Below are 22,278 nucleotides of genomic sequence, written 5' to 3'. Positions count from 1 at the left end.
CATCATGAGGCTTTTAAATAAATTACCTGAGACTGTCAGGGATTATACCTGTGCTACTCTTTGTTCCAAGTCAGAAGGATGTGTCCAGAAAAAATGCCTAGGGTGTATACAAGGAAGCATATAGCCATTAAATTGTTTTACAACATATACCTATTCTCTCACTACAGCAGCACTTTCAAATGAAATAGTTAATTCAAGAGAAAGACATCATGGCTGCTCTCTTCAAAGCACAATTTCATCCAAAAAATATCTAACTTCATACCCTAAGGTAATAGGCACTTGAGTTTCACCCTTTTGAGCTTTACAAGAATTTGAAAAAGGTAAAAGCAAGTCCATCTCCTCTTCACCCAGAACTTGAACAAGAGACTGCAGGTATCCCCTACATATCTCAAAATGAGACTGGAGGCAGTTTTTATGTAGCTAAAGGAAGTCTTGTTAAAATATTTATCATGCCTTATTTTCTTGCAGAGCCAGCACTAATACAGAACTACAAATTAAAAAATATGCACAAACCAAAAAGTAATTTGAAATTTTCATTTGAAAGTAAGCTTAATTCTATCATTCACAAACACTAGTTTAAATAACTCAATCCTAATAATACATCTAAACAAACTATAATGCAACATATGTTCTCTCTATTTGCGCATATATAGATATATATAACTCATGTCAATGGGAGTTACATATATGCATTGAGACTAGACCCCTTAAGACTGCAAATCAGGTGTTTCTACAGTTAAAGTTAACACAAAATGGTAATTGAGAAATGCATCAATCTTCTCTATTAACAAGAAACACCCTAAGCTACATTTCTTTATTTTTGTTAAAGTCTGAACTAAATGTGGAAAAACTGAACTACACAAATATTGAAAAGTTAAAAATTCCTTAATTGTTTTTTATTCCTGGTACCACTACCACAATTTACAGGGCAATATACCTGATGTAATGAAAAAAAAAAAAAAAGAAAGACAAAGCTACAACAGATAGAAGACCTCAGGAATGTACATCTAATTGACACTACATTGCATTAATCAATAGCTGCACTTTTTGCAAACTGTGGCTATGGCAGTCCTGAACAAGAAGGGTTTTCTGTTTAAGCTGCAGTAACTTTTCTGACTATGGATCATCGTTCCTTCTGTGGCAGATTTTACAGTTCCTCTAATGCATTTGGGACGACTGTCTCAAAGTAACCTGCAGCTTTCCTGACAACTCCTCGCTCTCTCTCTCCTGCTAAGAACTGTAGCCTGTTGAATACAGGATAAGAAAATTATTACTCAGTGAACAGCTGTATATTCTTCATCATCATTGTCATTTATATGTATAATATACCCACCCTTTTTCTGGTTCAGTTTAGAATCTTCGGCCACCATAGCCACCACTGCCACCTCCAGATCCATAACCACCTACAAGTAACATATATATATTTACGTAAAATTTCTTTGCAAGTGTTTAAAATTTTTTGCGCAAAGAGTTATATTTACCACCATAGGGACTGCCTGAGCTTCTGCCACCAAAACTGCCACCTCCTTTCATGGGTCCATAGTTTGACTGCTGTTGTCCACTATAATTGCCAAAATCATTATAGTTTCCACTGCCACCATAGTTACCTGAAACAAAATTTATTTTTAATCATCCCAAATTTACCACCTAAGACAGCTTCAAACACAAAAACCTGAAGAACCCCACTGATTGGCCTCAGGTTGTATACTTAAGCCACAGAAGTGAAAGGCAAACTCAAAACTGGTATTGTTAATGTAGCCCTCAACATAGAAGTTCTCTCCACTCCCCACCCACAAAAGAAAAACGTGAAACATCACTTCTGATTTAGGGGAAAGTAAGAAATGGGTCTTAACTTTCTTATGAGGGAGAGCAATGTGGACAAATTAGTGTTTATAATCAAGTTTTACAAAATTCTGGTCATATGGCTTGCCACAGCCTCACGCTAACCCATGCCAGTCCAACTTTTAACACCATCTTGGGGAAGAGAACATGTACTACCTTGTCTTTGACCAAGCATCCACACCATTATGTCACTCCTATTTCTACCTCTATTAAGGCAGAAAGTCAGTTTTTCTACTGAGGCACCCTAACCATAATTACCCAAATTAACAGCTTTCCACCTGTAATTCAGTATCTCTTTAAGGCAGAACTTATAGCAGTATTTGTGGGTTCGCACTATATTAGTTGCCGAAAAGCATCGCTAGATGAAGGTTCTACAGTTAGAGATAACAGTTAAACAAGATGAACCCTTTTCAAGTCCTTGATAGCTGCTAACTAGCTACCAACCAGTCTTGGAAGAGAAAAGTTATCCAGGAAAACTGCAGAGAGTTTTCCGCCCCCTTTTATAGGAAAAACAAACTATCAATTCAGGACCCACTCCTCCTTCTATATCCAAAAAGGCCAGTTAACCATTAATGGCTTGATTAGCCCTGTACTTAAGAATGTGCTTAACTGGAGCCTTTGGCCAGGTCTATATATAGAAAGTGCACTGATTAAAAAACAAATTAGTTACACCTATCTGGTTTAAGTAGTGCAATGCCTTTGTGGGGCTCTTAAGTCAGTGTAGGAGTGGCTGAACTAATATCACCAAGTTTAGCTAAATTTATATTAGCCATTTCTACACTGATTTAAGAAAGTTTCCTTCAAAGGGGCTCCACTGGCTTAATTAAATCAACTGAAAAGCCAATTTGTTAATCAGTGAGCTAATCCTATTAATCACTGCAATGCCCGAGAGTATAAAAGCCCCATAAACCCCATCAACATGAGCAAAAAGTCTTCCAATCAAGCCAGATAAGCTTGTAAGATATAAAATACATTACAATTGTCTATATTGGTGTTTGGAAGGGTTTCCAATCAAGTTGATTGAACTTAGTGGAAAGAGACATTTTGGTTATGTTGACAGGGACTTCCTTACCTTTCAAAACAGACTCATCCTTTGGCCAGGTCTACACAGCCCCCAGGGCAGGCTATAGGAGTGAGTTGTGGCATGCACTGCCAGGAGTATATTAATGTGAACTAGGTAGCTTTTATGCTCATGCTAGCAGGGCCTACACAGGGTATTTACAGTACAATGGTTTAGTGCAGGGGTAAGCAACCTGTGGCATGCGTGCCAAAGGTGGCACGCGAGCTGATTTTCAGTGGCACTCACACTGCCCAGGCCACTGGTCCGGGGGACTCTGCATTTTAATTTAATTTTAAATGAAACTTCTTAAACATTTTAAAAACCTTGTTTACTTTATATACAATAATAGTTTAGTTATATATCAGACTTATCGAAAGAGAACTAAAAAAAAACATTAAAATATATTACTGGCATGCGAAACCTTAAATTAGAGGGAATAAATGAATACTCAGCACACCACTTCTGAAAGGTTGCAGACCCCTGGTTTAGTGCATACTGCAACTCACACCCCCATAGGCAAGCCCTAGGTGGGCTTTGTAGGGGTATATTACAATGGCAGAGTGCTCCTAGTATGAGTTCAGCTCATACCTTCACAACTACTTTTGTTGGCATCTCTTATTCCAGACATCAAGGGATGTACGCTACATTTGGCAAAAGCAGAGTTTTGCCAGTGTACCTGCATCCTACAGTAAGGATTTTTACCAGCACAGCTATGTTGATCAGGTATCACCCTTCTGACCAATACAGCTATACTAGCAAGAATGTGTAGTGTAGACCTGGTCTTTATTCTAATACACCATTATGCAACCAAAAACACTGAGTGTCCTCATTGAAAGCTGCATGTATAGACATTGGTGATATTTCAACTTTTCAAAAATGCCCCTCCCTTCTTTACCCATTCATAACACACAGGGACTTGTTAGGAAAGCAACCTTTTGCTAATAGTTAACCTATATGTAATCCCTTTATTAATACTTATATTGATGGTTTGAGGCTAATAAGCTTAATTGTCAAATATAGTTTACATATCAAGAGTGGTAGTGACTAATTTCCTGACTTTTGCAGTCTAATTAGTAATTTTGCACTCATTTCCTAATGAAAGAAAATGCAATAAACTGAAATACTTAAGTGTTAGTATTTAAATGTCTTATACAGACTTTGATATTCAAACCTTGCTGAGGTCACAGGATGGAGGAAGGGAAGTTTTGTATCTTACTTTCTGGCCAAAATAGTAGTAGTCTGCAGGTTATGAAAGATTAAACTAAATACCTTCACGCCACGTTACAGAATTTTGATATATTAAGTTGGGCATAGTCCTGGGAATTCTCTACTCCTCCTCGCTCAAGACATCAGAAGAAAGTCTCTCCTCTATCTGCTACTCCCCCCCTCCACCCCAAAAATTATGGTCATTGCTCTTTATAAAAAAATTCCTGAGCAATGAAAGCCTGTACAATTAAGCATAAACATAAGGAAAGTTCGCTTACCCCCTCTGCAATATCCTTATGTTGATTATATTTGGGGCCAAACCCTAACCTCTGTCATTTCTAGAAGGATTACTATAGCCCGTAATTTTAGGTTCTATATAGTTTAGATTTGCGAGCTATAGGCTACATTTTAAAGATCTGCAACTACTACTTACCGCCACCAAAATTTCCTCCTTCGTTGTAACCATCGTATCCACCACCTCCTCCTCCTCCTCCACCACCACCGCCGCCACCATATCCACCACCTGGGTTTCCGTATCCTGGTCCTCCTCCACCACCACCGTAACCCCCTCTACTACTGTAACCAGGGCCACCTCCATAGTTCCCACCTAAAAAAGAAAGATTAGTCAGTGTACCAAAAAAATTAGGTATAGATTTAAGTAGAATAAGTATGCTGCAACTGAAATGCTAAGTTTTCTTCAGCTACAAGAATACTCTTTGATAAATTAATAGCTAGGTAAGTCACAACACATTAGTCTATGTGTCTGTACCAAAAGCAATAAAGTAGCTTTAATTATATTTGCATCACTGCCAGGTGTTCTTGCTTTATATAGATAAAAAAGGCATATTGAAAAAGATTCAAATCAACATACTGTGCAAGGGACCAATCATGCAAACATTTCTTTGGGGAGTAACTTTACACACAAGAGTAGACCACTGAACTCAATGTGACTACTTCACATGTGTTTGGAAGATCAGGTCTAAAATAGTCTACTGTTCTCAAAGGCAGAAGTGCCACTTACACATCTCACTGATGGGAAACTTGCAGAAGTTCTGTCCAGACACTGGTTTGGATGTTAATCCAAACCCAAGTCTGCTAAGATTACAAGTTTATGAAATCTTTTACATATGAACCTCAGATATTAAGTCAACTTTCATATCATCTGGTCATATCTGACCCTTGAGGTTTCAGCCAGAGCAGGCATAGGGACTGGAAAAAGTTAGCTTTCATTTAACTGTTTTCACTCAATGAATTATTTGACCATCATTTACTTAAATGTAGATGTGTTTAAGGCTCAGTTTACACTTGGATCAGTTTCATTTTAACCAACTTGCTCATCTAGGGAAGATGTTACTGCGCTGAAAAAAAAATATCAAAAGGAAGTCATTCAACTCATGTTGCACAATATCCAAGAAAACAATCACTGCCAAAATAACCTCACTTTCCAAAGTCCAAAGCCAGTTCTGACCAAGTGGTATTAGGATATGCTTACCATCGCCAAATCCATTATATCCATCACCACTCCCAAAGCTTCCACTTCTCCCACCACCACCGCTACCGCCACCATAGCCTCCTGGACCAAAGAAAAGAGGTTTTCATGAACAAACAGAAGTCTGGTTGAGCCAACATCTCATTTTGATGAAATATGAAAGAGACTCAATCATCTACCTCTGCCACCAAAGTTTCCTCCTCGGCTGAAATTTCCACCACCACCACCTCCTCCTCCTCCAAAACTTCCACGACCCATGAAGTTGCCTGAGCCACCCCCGCGACCTACAAGACATTTTACATATATTAAATGAAATGCAAACTAATCTATGTAAAAATATCCCATTATGCACCACCTCAAACTTACCTCTCTGTGAGCTAGCAGTCTGCATCTCTTGCTTGGAAAGTGCTTTTTTCACTTCACAATTATGTCCATTTATAGTATGATATTTCTGAACTAGAAAATAAACAATTTTGAAATAGTTTCTCGTTTTCACTGTTCACTAGAACATGAGCTACACGAAGCTTTAGTAAAAGCATAAGCACAGGTTAAAAGCAAAGATTATACTACATGCAATATTTCTTGTAGCATACTTTCAGTCAACTATTTGCTTACTAATAACACATTCCATGCATGGTTCAGGTCTGTGTAAAATCAGTTATACTATTTCAAGTAATTTCACATTCTATAACAGTCACATACCAACAATTTTATCAACTGTATCATGATCATCAAAAGTTACAAAAGCAAATCCTCTTTTCTTTCCACTCTGCCTGTCTTCCATGACTTCTATGGTTTCAATCTTGCCATATTTTTCAAAGTAGTCTCTTAAATTATACTCTTCTGTATCTTCTTTAATTCCACCAACAAATATTTTCTTTACTGTTAAGTGTGCTCCAGGCTTTACAGAATCCTAGAAGGCCAGAAATTATATTTAGTACTTTATATTTCTCATGACTTCTTAATATACTCAGTACAAATTAAGTTATGACTTACTTCTCTAGAAACTGCTCTCTTGGGCTCGACCACACGCCCATCAACCTTATGTGGTCGAGCACTCATTGCAGCATCTACCTCTTCCACACAAGAGTATGTCACAAAGCCAAAGCCTCTGGAACGTTTTGTTTGTGGGTCTCTCATCACCTACAAGAGCATAAGAGACATGCTATCATCTTACTACATTTAGATATTTACATTGTTTCAGAAACATTTTTTGAATTATGACAACTTACCACACAGTCTGTGAGCGTGCCCCATTTTTCAAAATGTTCTCTTAAGCTATCATCTGTTGTTTCAAAGCTCAGGCCTCCAATGAACAGTTTTCTCAACTGTTCTGGCTCCTTCGGGTCATGGCCCTGCAAAAACAAGACATTTTCTCAGCAAGCTACACCAAACACTTGTGTCCTGTCAAGTTAACAAGTTTGGTAGCATTACTAACAATTCTTCTGAGTTTTTCCCCCATAATATAAATATTTAAATAAGTTTTGTTCACAACAATAAAAAAAGTTTAACATTCGGTGAAGAATAGGTTTAAGTATTTCCACTGGTTAGCTTCTTTAGTGATGTGTGGTTTTGTTTAGCAGGCTAGAACTTGGTTTTGAATTTTAATATTACAAGTTTGGTCATACCTATAGCTAGATACAAGAGTATCAAACAGTTTATTTTTAAAGTGTATCCAAATATCTATGGCATGTTAATGCTATTTGATCTGCAAGTCTCAGGAACTATATCCTATGGATTTCATTATAAGTGAGCCACCACTATATACTGGCAAATAACTTCTGTAAGGTTAAAAATAAAGCAAGACACCAAGCCAAAGGGCACCGTCAAGGAACTGAAGACCAGAGTCTCAGTGGTCTGAGAACATGCTGTTTTGCTAGATTTAAGTGACCAGTGACTTTGGGAGCCCACACTATAAAGGGGCCCAATTTTCAGAGGATGGGATCTTTCAAGATAAGCAACTAAAAACTAAGATATACAAAATCAGTCACTTTTTGAGCATCTCGGCCCCTGTACAGAGGCAAACAAAGTTGTAAAAGCTTTCTTATAGCAAGATTCAAATGTCTCCTTTGCCAACCTTTCTGACTGGACAGCAACAATTCCATCCACCAACAGCCATTAGCTATGTTAGTCTGAAAGTATAACGAAAAGCATTGTGGCCCCACACCTTGTCCAAGAGTGAAACAAGGTCTTGTCTATATGGCAGGGTTGAACTGATTTACCTGAAGGTGTTATTTTAAAAACAGATTTAGTTAAACTGCTGCAAAAAGCTGCAAGGACATGTGAAGACAGTGCTTAAAAATGTGGATCGTATACAAATTAGTGAAGCAATTACAAGTATTTTAAAAGAACATTTAGGTCATGCTAGAACATCTTCTATGACTTATTTTTGTAGATCAAATTTAAGACATTTTTGGAAATCTGAATTAAGTGTAAGCTTATTTTATGTCTTCATTCAACAAACGTTTTTCTAAAAGGCCACAATGTAAAGTATCTTGAAACACTAGTCTCAACAGTGCTGTGAAAAAAGGGCCCCAAGGTACTTTCTTGAGCTGGGCCCATGAAACAAGGTTAAAGCTGGAGGAACAACTACTGTATGGAAAGCAAAAGTAAGGAAAAGCTTGTTTCTAGTTTAGTTGAGCTAAATTTTAATGTGAGCTATTAAAATTAAATGCACAGTTTAGTTTTCCCAGAGTGCAGCTTCTCAGGGAGTTCTTTAACCCAGAGGTTCTCAAACTGGGGGTCGGGACCGCTCAGGGGGTCGCGAGGTTATTACATGGGGGGGTCACGAGCTGTCAGCCTCCACCGCTTTGCCTCCAGCATTTAAAATAGTGTTAAATATAAAAAGAGTGTTTTTAATTTATAAGGGAGGGTCACACTCAGAGGCTTGCTGTGTGAAAGGGGTCACCAGTACAAACATTTGAGAACCACTGCTTTAACAGTATATTTTGAATTTTGTTTTTAAGTTTAAAGACGTAAGGGGTTTTCTCCTTCCTATTAGTTTCAAGTGACTTAAGCAATGAAGGAGATAACTGACAGTCAAAGTGCTGACAATGTACAACATTTTTTCGGCAAACTTACCAATTATTGTAACCACAGGTTTTACTAAATTACACAGCAGGTTAAAAATTAAAGAGTGTTACAAGTTGATTACATCTCTTTAAGACTACTGGGCAACTCATACAACAGCTCATGTGGGAAAAGCAGTAGAAGACTATTTTAACGTTTATGAAAGCATAGTCACAAAATAAGAAATAGGAAACACACTCCAGAGTGGAGTGCTGGCACAAGGCCCTGTGCACAATTAAAGCCCTACAGTGGGTATGTGCATGAGGGACCACTGCATCTGCTCCCAACAGGCTAATGTGGGGCAGAAACAGGGCAAACTGAAGGATGGCTGATTGTAGATACAACTATATGGATCAAGTAACCCTGGCCTCAGACAGATGTGATCTGCCACTCCAATCTGCAAGTGGAGCATTCCAGTCCTGCTCTCAGGTTAGGGACAGTCATTTGGTTTTTTTCAGAAAAAAAAATGTATTTCCCTTTGAGTGAATGCAATATGGCTGCTTTGAAGGACAACATATTTATAAGTTATTTGTTCAAGAGTGCTTAGCAAACAAAGGCTTAAGGCTGAATTTTGTACCACTTCTGGGAAATATTCAATTAAGTGGGTTCCAAACTATAGTGCAAAGACCAATGGCTGGTGATTCATGAAGAGCTGGCTCTCATTTTCAGATGAGAAACTATAGATAGCCAAAAGCATCCCCCCCACCCCCATATTAGTTTTATATTTTAAACAACTGACTTAGTTACCATACAAATACTATGTAATGGTTAAGTAGAGAGGGGGGTTTCCGGGGTCCTATGACTGCAAGTGGGAGACATGGGTCATGAAATACTTTAAATGGTCCAGACTCTGAAAATATTTGAGTACCTTTACTCCAAATACTTTAGTTACATTTGTATTTAAAAATTTTAAAGATTCCAGTTTAGTCATGGTGTAATTATTGCTTGATATTAACTGCAATATAATGCAATCAGCAGCATTCATAAGTTTACATGACATATGCTAAAGAGTCAGTATTTAACCTACATGTTTTTTTACATTTACATTAGCCAGCTTTGTTTTTGATTGTATATGTACACACACTCCTTTCCCTGCTGTGCCTGTCTGTTTTAGTATTAGCAGGCACTGAATTTACAGAAATAATAAGTAAAGGTCTTGAATATTTCAAACTTGCCTGCTCACAGTAATGGAGCAAAAGGAAGTGTGAAGAAAAGCTATCTCAACATGAATTTTGTTTGGCAGTTCAGCCTGCTAACAGAAAAACTGAGCTGGGTTCCTTTGTTAAAAGGGACCTACAAAGAGAAAAAGTGGACCTGGTCCCTTTTGTTTTTCAACATGTATCAGGCCTGCCATTTTAATATAAATATACAAATAAGAGAAAAATCAGGTCTTATCTATGCTCCAGGAATAAGACTGGAGAACAACTGAAAAGAGTCATTCCTGGTGGAAGGGGAATTCTGCTGTGTCATTTTCTCCCCCTGGTTCCTGCACAAACTGCAGTCTTTCCTTGGGATTTCTTGTGTATTGTATTCTCATTGGGCAAGAAGGAATAGATCTTGGTGCATTAGTTTCTCCCTGAGGCAGGAGGTATTTTGCTGGGTACTGCACTCTCCTCCTAGTGATTTTTTCTCTCTCTCTCTTTTTTTTTTTTTTGCATGAGAGTGAAGGGGGATGTTTCTATTTTAAAGAAGCTCTCCAGGAAGATGTTTTTTTCTGGGAGTTTGTCGCTTGGGAAGCAGGGCTAACTTGTTAAGGATTTCATTTTCTCTGGGGACGGATGGCTGGGGTTTTCTAGATGTTAGTTTCCTCGGGATGGGATCAGCATTGTCCCTCATGCGTGTGTGAGATGGACTATGGTGTTAGTCTCCAGGATTATGCTGAATATTATATCATGTCATCTACTTTCAGCCTGTTCCATTCCCCTCCCGAGCAGATGGTTGCAATGGAGAGGAAACGCAGCACAGGCGCTCGCAGCCTCTTGCATAGAGGAAGGGCAGCCTCCCCCGAGCCCACACTGCGGGCCTGCGCGCCATTTCGCGGCGCCGAGACGCCTATTCAGGGGGCGAATTCCGGAACGGGAGCGGCCAGTTTCTGCTCCGACCCGGCCCAGGCGGCACGCTCCGCCGCCAGCCCCCCCTCCCTCCCGGCAGTCTAGGCCAGCTGCCGCGCTCCCCCGGCGCGGCGCTAACGCGGCGGCGGTTACCTCCATTTTGTGACCGGACACGAGTCGCCGCGTTCACCCTCGCCTCAATATGGAGCAGAGAGGAAAGCGGGATCACGTGATAGGAGGAAGGCGGGCTTGAAACCAGCGCGCGCACCCAGCTGTCGCTTACTGGCAAGGGGAGGAGGGAGAGGGCCTGTCCCTCTTTCTCCTGTGGGAGCAGCGTCTCTGGCACCATATGCAAGACCAACATTTTCTGTTTAGAGACCCCAGGGTCGTTGTACTAAGCAGCCACAACAGGAGCGCATGAGGAAGGGGCGAAATACAAGACATGGCCGGGTGCGAACGCGCCGCTTCCTTAAGTCTCTGTCCTTCCCTTGTACAGGCGCCCCCAGATCCTAGCATTTCCACCTACATGTGGAAACCGCTGCCAAAACCCCCTCTGCAAGCCCGCACAGCACTCCATGAGAAGCCTACGCTTTGTCCAGAGACACAAAGTTAGCCACGGAAGACTAAAAAGCACTTAAGTGCAACAGCAAATTATGTTTTGGGAAGCAGCTCCAACACCAGTTCACTTGTTTCATATTTATAGCACAACAGCTTCTGAGGAACACTTAGATTACAGTGTTTTCCCAGATTACTTACAGGTGCTGTTTTCACAGCCCGAGATATCAATATCCTTTATCAACAGGGGGATAAAAAAGACATGCAGATAGGAACTGTGGAGAAGCTTGTATTGGCACTGTCAGTGTATACCAACTGATCTGCAGGGACCAACCCTAGCTAAGAATAAGATATGGCAGCTCAGGGACCAACCCTAGCTAAGAATAAGATATGGCAGCTCAATCTCCAAGCCTATTCAATCCCCAAGTATTTTCAGAGACCAAAAATAAGACTGACAGTTAGTGACAGTGTTTGGTGGAGACACTTGTCCTCTGGAAAACTGGCTGCAGATTTGTCATGACATTTTTAATCAAGAAAATCAGCAGTAATGGTAACTTTAGTAAAAGCCATAGGTTGTGATTTTTTATACAATACTTTAACATAGTATCTTGTTAAAATCATAGGCCAGCGTCTACAGCCTTTCCTCTGTCATGTTCTCCTCCTCACCCTGCTGAGGGAGCACCAACATCCACAACAGAATCATTATCCTCTGCACAGCAACTCTAATCTTGGCCCAGTAAGGAAGGGGATGGAGGCTGAAGAGCAAGCCTGCCCTACATTCATCCCAATGGCAGCTCCTACATCCTGTAGGACTTAGCCTGGCTCCCTGCTCTGGATATTGCAATCAGCACTCAGGTTTGGCCTGGTCACTTCTCAGTCATGGGGGCACTGAGACCCTTTGCCCATGTTGCAAAGCCCTGAATGGAGAACCAGGCCCTACCCCATAGGAGCCACCACTGAGGGACATACCCCATCCTCAGGGCCTCCCCTCTTCACCAGGCTGGCAGGCCAACCCACCTAAAGCCTTCCTGCATGGAAGTCAGAGAAACCACATCCATAACATTTTCACCACCATGAAATCTGCAGCCCTAAAATGACCATTTAACTCATTTTTTGCTTGTGGGTTCAGAGACTGAGCGACTGATGTTACTTTTTTTGCATCTTTGGATAGAATGTAATAGTTATGGCATTGTTTTTAAAAGGTTTAAGGACCACTTTTGATACAAAATATCCTTATGCACAACTACAAAATGTGGAACAAATGGAAGGTGGTAGTACTGCTGAAAAGGATCTGGGGGGTATAATAGATCAAATTGAATGAGACAATATGAAGAAGTTTAAAAAGGCTAGTATTCTTGGGTGTATTAACAGGAGTGTTGTACGTAAGACACTGGAAGTAATATTCCAACTCTACTTAGCATTGGTGAGGCTTCAGCTGGAGTACTGGGTCCAGTTCTGGGTGCTACATTTTAGGAAAGATGCAGGTAAATTGGAGCAAGTCCAAAGGAGAGGAACAGAAGTGATAAAAGGTTTAGAAAACCTGACCTACAAGGAAAGGTTACAAAAACCAAGTCTTTTCTCAGGACTAAAAATGCCGAGGGACCTGATAGGGAAGTTATCACTTTTACGAGGTATAGTCTCACTTCCATTCTCAGAGGTTGTAAGGAATTGTTGTTCATTTTAGTTACAGATAGCCTGTCTTCCCTCTCATTGAGAAAAATGGAAGGAATTCTGAATAAGCTGTGGATGTGGTATACCTAGACTTTAGTAAGGCATTTGATACGGTCTCGCATGATATTCTTATCGACAAACTAGGCAAATACAATTTAGATGGGGCTACTATAAGGTGGGTGCATAACTGGCTGGATAACCGTACTCAGAGAGTTGTTATTAATGGTTCCCAATCCTGCTGGAAAGGCATAACGAGTGGGGTTCCGCAGGGGTCTGTTTTGGGACCGGCTCTGTTCAATATCTTCATTAACGACTTAGATATTGGTATAGAAAGTACGATTATTAAGTTTGCGGATGATACCAAACTGGGAGGGACTGCAACTGCTTTGGAGGACAGGGTCATAATTCAAAATGATCTGGACAAATTGGAGAAATGGTCTGAGTTAAACAGGATGAAGTTTAACAAAGACAAATGCAATGTGCTCCACTTAGGAAGAAAAAATCAGTTTCACACATACAAAATGGGAAGAGACTGTCTAGGAAGGAGTACGGCAGAAAGGGATCTAGGGGTTATAGTGGACCACAAGCTAAATATGAGTCAACAGTGTGATGCTGTTGCAAAAAAAGCAAACGTGATTCTGGGATGTATTAACAGGTGTGTTGTGAGCAAGACACGAGAAGTCATTCTTCTGCTCTACTCTGCTCTGGTTAGGCCTCAGCTGGAGTATTGTGTCCAGTTCTGGGCACCGCATTTCAAGAAAGATGTGGAGAAATTGGAAAGGGTCCAGAGAAGAGCAACAAGAATGATTAAAGGTCTTGAGAACATGACCTATGAAGGAAGGCTGAAAGAATTGGGTTTGTTTAGTTTGGAAAAGAGAAGACTGAGAGGGGACATGATAGCAGTTTTCAGGTATCTAAAAGGGTGTCATGAGGAGGAGGGAGAAAACTTGTTCACCTTAGCCTCTGAGGATAGAACAAGAAGCAATGGGCTTAAACTGCATCAAGGGAGGTCTAGGTTGGACATTAGGAAAAAGTTCCTAACTGTCAGGGTGGTTAAACACTGGAATAAATTGCCTAGGGAGGTTGTGGAATCTCCATCTCTGGAGATATTTAAGAGTAGGTTAGATAAATGTCTATCAGGGATGGTCTAGACAGTATTTGGTCCTGCCATGCGGGCAGGGGACTGGACTCGATGACCTCTCGAGGTCCCTTCCAGTCCTAGAATCTATAAGATCAAGAATTCATTAATTTACTGCTGATGCTCCTGAGCATAAGCAGTAAAGCAGAAAACACCTCAATCAGTGAAAATTAGCAACTTTGAGGACATTTGTAAGATAAATTTTGTTATAGTAACAGAATAGAAGTACAGATTTTATCTCATTCTCAGAGTCTGTCCTGTAGAAGTAATAAACTATACATAACATTTTAGCAAACAAGTTTGTTGCTCGGACCCTGTTTTGTTTCGGTTTTTGTAATGCAAGGGATGGGAGTGTTTGAACAAGTTGTTAATAGAGCCCAGCAGGGATGAATGGTGAAGTGTTGTTACATACCTGGCATAGAAACATTCAGACAGACAAGACTCATTCATCTACCCATATAGGAGAACCAGAATGAACTTAAGAAATAAAGGAAACACTACCTGTGAAGATCTTCTTCCTTTCCTCTTGTAGTCTTCAATATCTCTCTCCTCTTTGATCCCAGACATTTTGGAAGGATGCACTAACTCAGTTGCTCCTTTTAACCTAGGAAACAAGCAGTACGAGTCAATATTTACCTCTTGGGGTCTTTTTCTTCCCCATAGGTAAAGAAGCATGCCTTTCCATGGGTTGGAACAAACAAGTGGCTTTACTAAGGGGGGCAGGGTATGGCAGTGGGGCAAAGCTCTATAAAAAAAAATAGTAGAACAAGTTACAAGCCAGTAGATGGAAGCTTAGAGGAAGAGTGCTGCAACGGGATTTGTTTTTTGTGTTTAACCTTTAGGTTATTTTTAAGATAGTTACTCTAATTGCTAGTTAGGGAAGTGAGGTCTGAAAAAAATGTTTCAGTTGATTTATAAAACACCATGAAATCTGACTGCTGTTGTATAGCTATCAATATATGATTCATCTTACTACATAAAATTTCATTTCTGGTCTTAGATTCTGTTCCTGATATCCTTTAAAGGAATGGTGGGCAACCTGCAGCCCATCAGGGTAAACCACTGGCGGGCCACAGGTTGCCTACCACGGCTTTAAAGCCTCCAATGTTTAACAAACATTGTTTATTAACAGGATGATTTCCCTACTTTATTGGGTATGTTTCCCCTTGTGTTCTACTCACTGAGCAAGTAGCCTACAAGACTGGAGCACTATAACATGGGAAAAACCATTGCCATAACAGCAAATATTGCTCTAATGCTTTACTTTAGACATTAATGCAAGAATCCTCTAATGCCACTGTGGGTTTCTGCTAGTTCAGAAAGTCCAAGATTGTGGTAAGCTGACCACTAGTGATCTGTATGTAGAGTACAACTGGTCAGATGGTTTTGCCTCATCTTTGTTTCCCGTTGTAAGTTTAATTAAAGCTAAAAACCTATAACATTTCTAATATCTGTCTTGTAAGAAACTGCTTACAGTTACCAAGGGCACATGCAGTCACAAATAAGGGAGGTAGTCAACAAGAATCTTCAAGATTGAAAAGTGTCTGAACTCGTGTGCTAGATCAGCAGTTCTCAAACTGTGGGTCAGGACCCCAAAGTGTGTCAGGATCCTTAATGGGGTCGCCAGGGATGGTGTTAGATTTGCTGGATCCCAGGGCTGAAGCCCAAAGGCTTCAGCCTTGGGTAGTGGGGCTCAGGTTACAGGCCCCCCACCTGGGGCTAAAACCCTTGGCCTTTGCTTCCCCCATTTTCCCCCAACCCAAGCAGCGGGGCTTGGGCAGGCTCAGGCTTCTGTCCCTCCTTGTGAGGTCATGTAGTAATTTTTGTTGTCAGAAGGGGGTCATGGTGCAATGAAGTTTGAGAACCCCTGTACTAGATTATTGTCCTTTAACAAGTGAAAGGCAGCATGTCCCCTCTACTCCTTGGCTATTTCAGTTAACACTGTAGTTTAGGCCCTCAATTTCCTCTACACTTCTAAATGAATAGCTGGAAACAACTGCACACAGATTTAGTCAACATCTAAACTTTCTAGTCACCATAAGAAATTTACAATATAATCTATTCAACTGTGAAATATTCTGGTAAATGTATTCCAAAGTGGGAGTAAAGTATAAGCTGAAAACACAAGGACAGATTCTCTCTGCCCTGGTGATAATTCAGTCAGTTTACTAAACTTAGCTTTTATATACTTAGCTTTTACAGGATATATATAAATCAGTGATTTCAATGTACTTTTTTTTATTTCAGCCACTGAAGAATATCCTGGGGAAGGCAGAGACCCCAGTTAGTAAGAGTCAGATGTACAGTTCTTCATGGGGCAAGAAGTATCAATAATCTAAAATTATCCCATATCCCATTTTGTTACCAATATAGGAATCCCCAATAAGGGAAAAATAGTTTTAATACTGTATGTTGGTTTTAGATTTAATTCTAACATATTCAGCAAAATATAGCAATGTAGAATCTAGTAAATCAGGAGCAATTCTATGTTTAGTCCAACAATGGTATTTGAAAAATGTAATTAGTAAACCAAGTAACTGCTTGACCATCACATGTGCAAGTTACCAAACAGAACTATTAGCTTTTTAGGTAGATATTGCATGCATTAAATGTGTAGACTAGATAAAGGTTTTGATTCTACATTAAATGAGAATGAACTTTTATTCTGTAAACTAAGACAAGACAAGATTTAAATCAAACTTTAATTTGATCAGATTTGAATCCAAATTTAAATGCTGTGATTTAAACAACACATCCTGTTTAGAAACAGGAGTTTTTATAGGAGCATTTATGAAGTACCATCAGAGCTTCTCTATTGTCCTCAAACACTGTCTACCTCAATGCTAAGTTTTGTGCAGCTTCATGTATGTCATTTCAGAGGTAAAAATCACCAATTTCTCTCTCAAGATTCCTCAGAGCAGGTGTTGGAGAAAATAGGAGTCTATTCCTTGCTTCTGAAGAACATAGGGAATTATGGGTAGCTGGAGGAGGCAGGTGGTGGGACCACGAATTGGAGGCAGTCAGGGGCTGCCAAACGGGAGCATGGGTGGGTTTTGATGCACGCAAGCACATGCCTGGGGGAGTTGTTAAGAGGTGTGGGAGGAGATTCCTCAATCTATTCCCCCTTTTAGACCTCTACTGTGCCTTTTTAAGGTTCTAAATTCCCTCACTTTCCTATCAGCAGCTGTTGTCACCACCAGCTAGGCTCTATGCAGGCCAGCACTGCAGGAAGGGTGGAGACGCTGCCTGAAATCTGGTGCCACAATGAACACAGGAGCCCAGGAGGAACTACTACTGTGTGCTTAGAGCAGAGGTGGGCAAACTAAGGCAGGTGGGCCAGACCATCCTGCCTGGCCTTTGAGCTTTTGGCCGGGGAGCCTAGCCCCCGGCCCCTTCCCCACTGTCATGCCACCGTGCGGGAAGCGCTCTGGGCGGCAGGGTTGCATGCACCTGCTGAGGAGAGTGCAGCATGTCTGGCTCCAGCCGGGCGGCGCGGCTGCCAGACATGCTGTTCTGAGCGGCATGGTAAGGGGACCGGGGGGTTGGATAAAGGGCAAGGGGTCCCGGGGGGCAGTCAGGGGACAGGGAGCGGGGCTGGATAGGTGTGGGAGTTCCAGGGAGCCTGTCAGGGGGCGGGGGTGTGGATAGGGGTCAGAGCAGTCAGGGGACTGGGAGCAGGGGGGGTTGGATAGGGGATGGGGTCCCAGGGCGGTTATGGAACAAGAAGCGGAAGGGAGGGGTGGGGTTGGATGGGTCAGGAGTTTTGATGGGGCAGGAAGTGGGAGGGGTTGGATAGGGGGCAGGGGCCAGGGGCCAGGCTGTTTGGGGAGGCACAGCCTTCCGTACCCGGCCCTCCATACAGTTTTGCAACCACCAACGTGGCCCTCCGGCCAAAAAGTTTGCCCACCCCTGGCTTAGAGGCCAGTTGAATGCATGAGGTATCAACTGGGATGCAGGCAGGCCTGATAGGCTTACAATATGCAGAAGTGTCAACATGCACGACATTTGGCAGTGCTATGTCTACAATGTGTTTCACAGAAAGTTATGGCACTGCATTTAAACACAGCTGTAGTTAAGCCAATTCTGACAAGGATAATATATTGCAAATATATCTGAATTCCTTTAAAACATACCCTGTTTCCCCGAAAGTAAGACATCCCCCGAAAATAAGACCTACTTCCAGTTTTGCCTCTCGCTGTAATATAAGGCATCCCCCCGAAAATAAGACCTCCCCGATAATAAGGCCACCCCGGAATATAAGGCCCCGAAGCTCCAGGAAAAATAAGACCTCCCCTGAAAATAAGACCTAGCGCATCTTTGGGAGCAAAAATTAATATAAGACACTGTCTTATTTTCGGGGAAACAGGATAGTTTCATAAACAGAACTAAAACTGGGCTAGAAACAATGTAAATGGTTTACACTGTTGCAGACAACCCATTCCCAATGTAAGCAGCATTATCATTTGATTAGGTACACCATGGATTTTCAAGCTATATTAATCATGATCCACACTGTTAAATGTCAGTAGGACAGCTCCCCTACCATTTGCAAACTGTGCAACATCCCTGAGGCAACTAAAACAATTGCTTACACAGAAAGTTATTCTGACCTGTTATGCTATCGTCTGGAGTTTCCTCTCTGCCTCTTATGCAGTAGCAGTTACTAATGGAGGCAGCCAGGTTCTCCCTTTCTTCTAGTTGCTTTTACACGCTTCAGGCCTGGATACCTGAGAAACGGAGTGGTGGAATCTTGCTGTGAGTTTCTACTGAGCAGGGATACCCACATCCCTCCCCAATGGATCACAGAGAAAGGAACGGCTGTGTAAGAGCTCTCTCCAACAGTTGGGGCATTACAGGATCTTCCATGGGTGGTGGTAGGATTTGCTTTGTATCTTACTCTCAGTGTAGGCCAGATCCAAAAATCAATTGAAGTCAATGGGAGTCTGACTTCAATGGGCTTTGGATCAGATTCCGTGTGAGACTCTTCCTTTGTCTCTCTTCCCAGAGTCGTGGCAGCTGTATGTTGGTTGTTGGCCGGGACAGACTTTGGCTTTAGACGTTTCTCCCCCTGGGGACAGTGGGGATTGTGCTGCTGTGGGTGCAACTGCCAGCCTGTTCTGGAGGTGGGGAGGTGTCACGTATAGCAGTCTCTCCCCCAGGAGGTGCAGTGAGAAGGATGGCATTTTGCGGTTTCTCTACAGGAGGAAGGGGGGCAGCAGGATGGCATTTTGCAGCTGTGGGTTGGAGGGTGTCCCAGCCTTTCTCGGGTGCCGACTGGAGAGTGTTTGTCGATGCCGAGAGGGGGGGTTGCTGGAAATTACGCTCCTCCTTTAGGTGCATGCGGTGGGGATTTTACTGGGGGCCGGGGCTCACTCTCCACCCCCACCCTCCCGGCGGGGGGCTATTACGAGGATTGCGGTTTCCTGGCCGGGCCCATAGTGTCAATCTCCCTCCCTCCCCCACCCCCGGGGAGTAGAGTGCTCAGAGGGCAGTAAAATGGCGGCCGCAGCCCTATTGCTTGAGGGGCTGGAGCATGAAGCGCAGCCCTCCCCCCGCCCTCGGTCAGTGCGCTATTTCGCAACGCCGAGGCGGCTGGGTCGGGGGAAACCCTTCGGGGGAAGCGGAGCCGTTTTGCCGCCAGCCTGCCCGACACACCCAGCTGCCTGCGCTCCCGTCCCAAATCCACCCGCATGGAGCCCGGCCGGGCACGAAAGCAGCGCGGGGGGGGGGGGGGGCGACTTCACTATCCCTCCCTCGTGTCTGGCCAGACAGCAGCCCCGCTCCCTCCACGCGGCGCTAACGCGGCGGCGATTACCTCCATTTTGTGACCAGACTCGTTTCCTTCAGTTTCAAATTCAATATGGAGCCGAAAGGGAGAGGAGGGGTCACGTGAGAAGAGGGGAGGCGGGCTCGAGACAGCGCGTGCGCTCAGGAACAGAGAATTCGGCAGAGCTTTCGCGCGCGGTGACGGAGCCGCCTCCTTCTGTCCTCCCCTTCCCGCCAGGAAGCCGGGGAGGGCGGCTCAGGGCGATCCCGACCCCTGAGGGGGGAAGGAAGCTGCGAACAAGAACGCTGTATGAAATAGCCACAGCTGGGGGAGGGGAGGATAGACATACAAGATGCAGCGTGGGGAGGGGCGGAGAGACGAATGTTCCCTGTTCAGAAGGCGCAGCGCGCGTGGCCCGCCATGCCCCAGCCCCTGACTCGGATATCGACATAGGACCGCAACACATAAATCCAAGCCCCCTGCCTCAGGGAATATCCCTGCAAGAGCCTGGAAAGCAGCCTACGGGGCTTGAGTTGCATATGCCGTGCACTATCAAGTCACCCTTAAGTACATATGCGCAAAAATGAGGGCCTCCCCCGACCTGATGGAAGGACTCTACCCACCTCTGTCTGGGAGCTCTGTCCCACTTCGGTTCTACGTCCAGCGAGCCTCCTGCTCCCCGCCCCCTCCACGTTTCCTAGTCTCTCTTCCCTGCCCTTCCAGATTTCAAGGACCTCCCTTCTCAGCCCTCCCAATAGTGCTCACCCCAGCCTTTCTTCCTGCTATATCTGACACCTCAAAGGAGCAGCCATCTTCCCTGACAGCCAATTGCCTTCATTCCCCGTTGGAACGAAGGGGGGTGAGCCATCTTCTCTAAGGGCAGCCATACTTTCACCCTCAAAAATCCTACGCAATTCACGGGAGGGTAATGTGGGCTCACTTCCATCAAGCAAAATGGAAAATAGCAGCAGATTAGAGGAAGGGCAAAAATACACAACACTTTAGACAGTAAACAGCATTAGTTAAAGAGAACAACCCACCCATCAAACGCTGAATATTATGAGAGTTAGTAACTTAGTGAGATAAAATAGTGTTCTAGAGTTTAAAAACACACGGGATTGCCACCCTCAAGAGATCAAAAGTCACGAGACAAAGTTTGGCCTAGAAAAATCAGTTTTTTAATCAGTTTTTTTTAATTTCTTAACTCCCCCTTTATTCCTCTGCCAGTGTGTCATAATGTCAGGTTGAAAAGTCAACCAGTAATGCACACAAGATGCAATCCTCTCCCTGGATACTCAGATGGAGACCTCACTTACTCTCTACACCCCCTGCTGCCCTGGGACTTTTCCATTTGTGCCCCACCAATACCAGCTCTCTGAATCCCCCTGCTTCCCCAGGACTTCTCTGCCCAGGAGGAGTAACAGCACATCACTGCTTCCCCTCACCCCAGGTCCCTCTCCCTGCTATCTAGCCATACATGTAGGTAGGGCAGATCTGTAGTATCCTCAATCCCAAGGCACTCACGTAGAATTTTGCTAGTATGCCATTGCCCAGCCCTGAAAAAAGTCACAGGCTCAGAGGAACTTCTCACATCACAGCAGAGCTCCTGCAGGTGCCAACAAAAAATGCCCTAACTCATGATCAGTTTGCAAGAGTTGGCATGACTGCCTTCTCCCGGTTGCTCAGAGGGGCCATCTCTTCCCCACCACTACCCCAGGCTAGGAGTGCTACTGCCATTCTTCCCCCCATCATTTTACTCTGCACCCCTTCAGCCCCACATCCCCATGCAACCTATAGATCCACCTGCTGCTCTACCTTATTCTCACCATTCACCTTTCACAGTATTTCTGCTGCTCCTCATAGTCCCTATGTCCTGCTAACCCCCTAAACCATAGAATAGCAGCCATTTTGCCTGCAGGGATGGCATCAATCTCACTGAAAACAGTGGGAGATGGCAGCCAACTTTATAAAGGGCAGTCTTGCTACCATATGCAGAGAAACTGTAGGGAAACAGTGGCCATCTTGGTGGCTTCAGCTCCATTGAGAGTAGGGCCTGGTCTACACTAGGACTTTAATTCGGATTTAGCTGCCTTAATCCGAATTAACCCTTCACCCGTCCACACTACAGAGCCAGTTAATTCGAATTAAAGGGCCCTTTAAATCGATTTCTGTACTCCACCTCGACGAACGGAGTAGAGCCTAAATCGATTTTGTTAATTCGAATTAGGGTTAGTGTGGACGCACACCACCGAATTACTGTGGTTAAGTTAATGGGGTAGTGTGGCCGCACACCACCGAATTAATGTGGTTTAAAACCGAATTAAGGTGCTTAGTGTGGCCGCGCACAATCGAATTTATACAATCTGTTTCCCAAATTCGAATTATCTAAATTCGGATTAATCCTGTAGTGTAGACATACCCTAGTAGTAG

At 43.1% G+C, this 22,278-nt stretch overlaps 1 protein-coding gene across 5 annotated transcripts; it reads right to left on the bottom strand.

Moving 5' to 3' along the window:
- Positions 1-520: 520 nt before the first annotated feature.
- HNRNPA3 (heterogeneous nuclear ribonucleoprotein A3) lies at positions 521-20,545 on the bottom strand. 5 transcript variants are annotated; one of them, XM_024198498.2, is made up of 13 exons: positions 20,472-20,545; positions 18,692-18,808; positions 14,583-14,685; positions 6,830-6,952; positions 6,594-6,740; positions 6,300-6,510; positions 5,964-6,053; positions 5,777-5,881; positions 5,601-5,681; positions 4,542-4,715; positions 1,482-1,607; positions 1,334-1,403; positions 521-1,244 (listed from the first exon to the last, which is right to left on the bottom strand). In XM_024198498.2, the coding sequence occupies exons 3-12, from the start codon at positions 14,646-14,648 to the stop codon at positions 1,351-1,353; spliced, it is 1,176 nt and encodes a 391-aa protein (XP_024054266.2). In that variant the 5' UTR covers positions 14,649-14,685; positions 18,692-18,808; positions 20,472-20,545; the 3' UTR covers positions 521-1,244; positions 1,334-1,350. The 5 variants fall into 5 exon arrangements, with proteins under 5 accessions (XP_024054266.2, XP_024054265.2, XP_024054268.2 ...); XM_024198497.2 differs by lacking the exon at positions 20,472-20,545 and adding an exon at positions 19,897-20,000; XM_024198500.2 differs by lacking the exon at positions 18,692-18,808 and having other exon boundaries at positions 20,472-20,512.
- Positions 20,546-22,278: the final 1,733 nt, after the last annotated feature.

This window comes from Terrapene carolina, unplaced genomic scaffold (assembly GCF_002925995.2).
Source record: "Terrapene carolina triunguis isolate 2854851 unplaced genomic scaffold, T_m_triunguis-2.0 Scaffold62, whole genome shotgun sequence".
Lineage (NCBI taxonomy): Eukaryota > Metazoa > Chordata > Testudines > Emydidae > Terrapene > Terrapene triunguis.
The sequence above is the reverse complement of the archived record's forward strand: the minus strand, read 5'-3'. Positions and strand labels throughout refer to the sequence as shown.

Bases quoted from the DNA above. Each gene is read 5' to 3' on its own strand.
- HNRNPA3 (XM_024198498.2), bottom strand. From the start codon at position 14,648: ATGTCTGGGATCAAAGAGGAGAGAGATATTGAAGACTACAAGAGGAAA. The intron at 6,953-14,582 runs GTAGTGTTTCCT...TTGTTTTTGCAG, and splicing joins AAGGAAGAAGATCTTCACAG to GGCCATGACCCGAAGGAGCC. The intron at 5,682-5,776 runs GTAGATGATTGA...TCTTTGGTCCAG, and splicing joins AGGAAACTTTGGTGGCAGAG to GAGGCTATGGTGGCGGTAGC.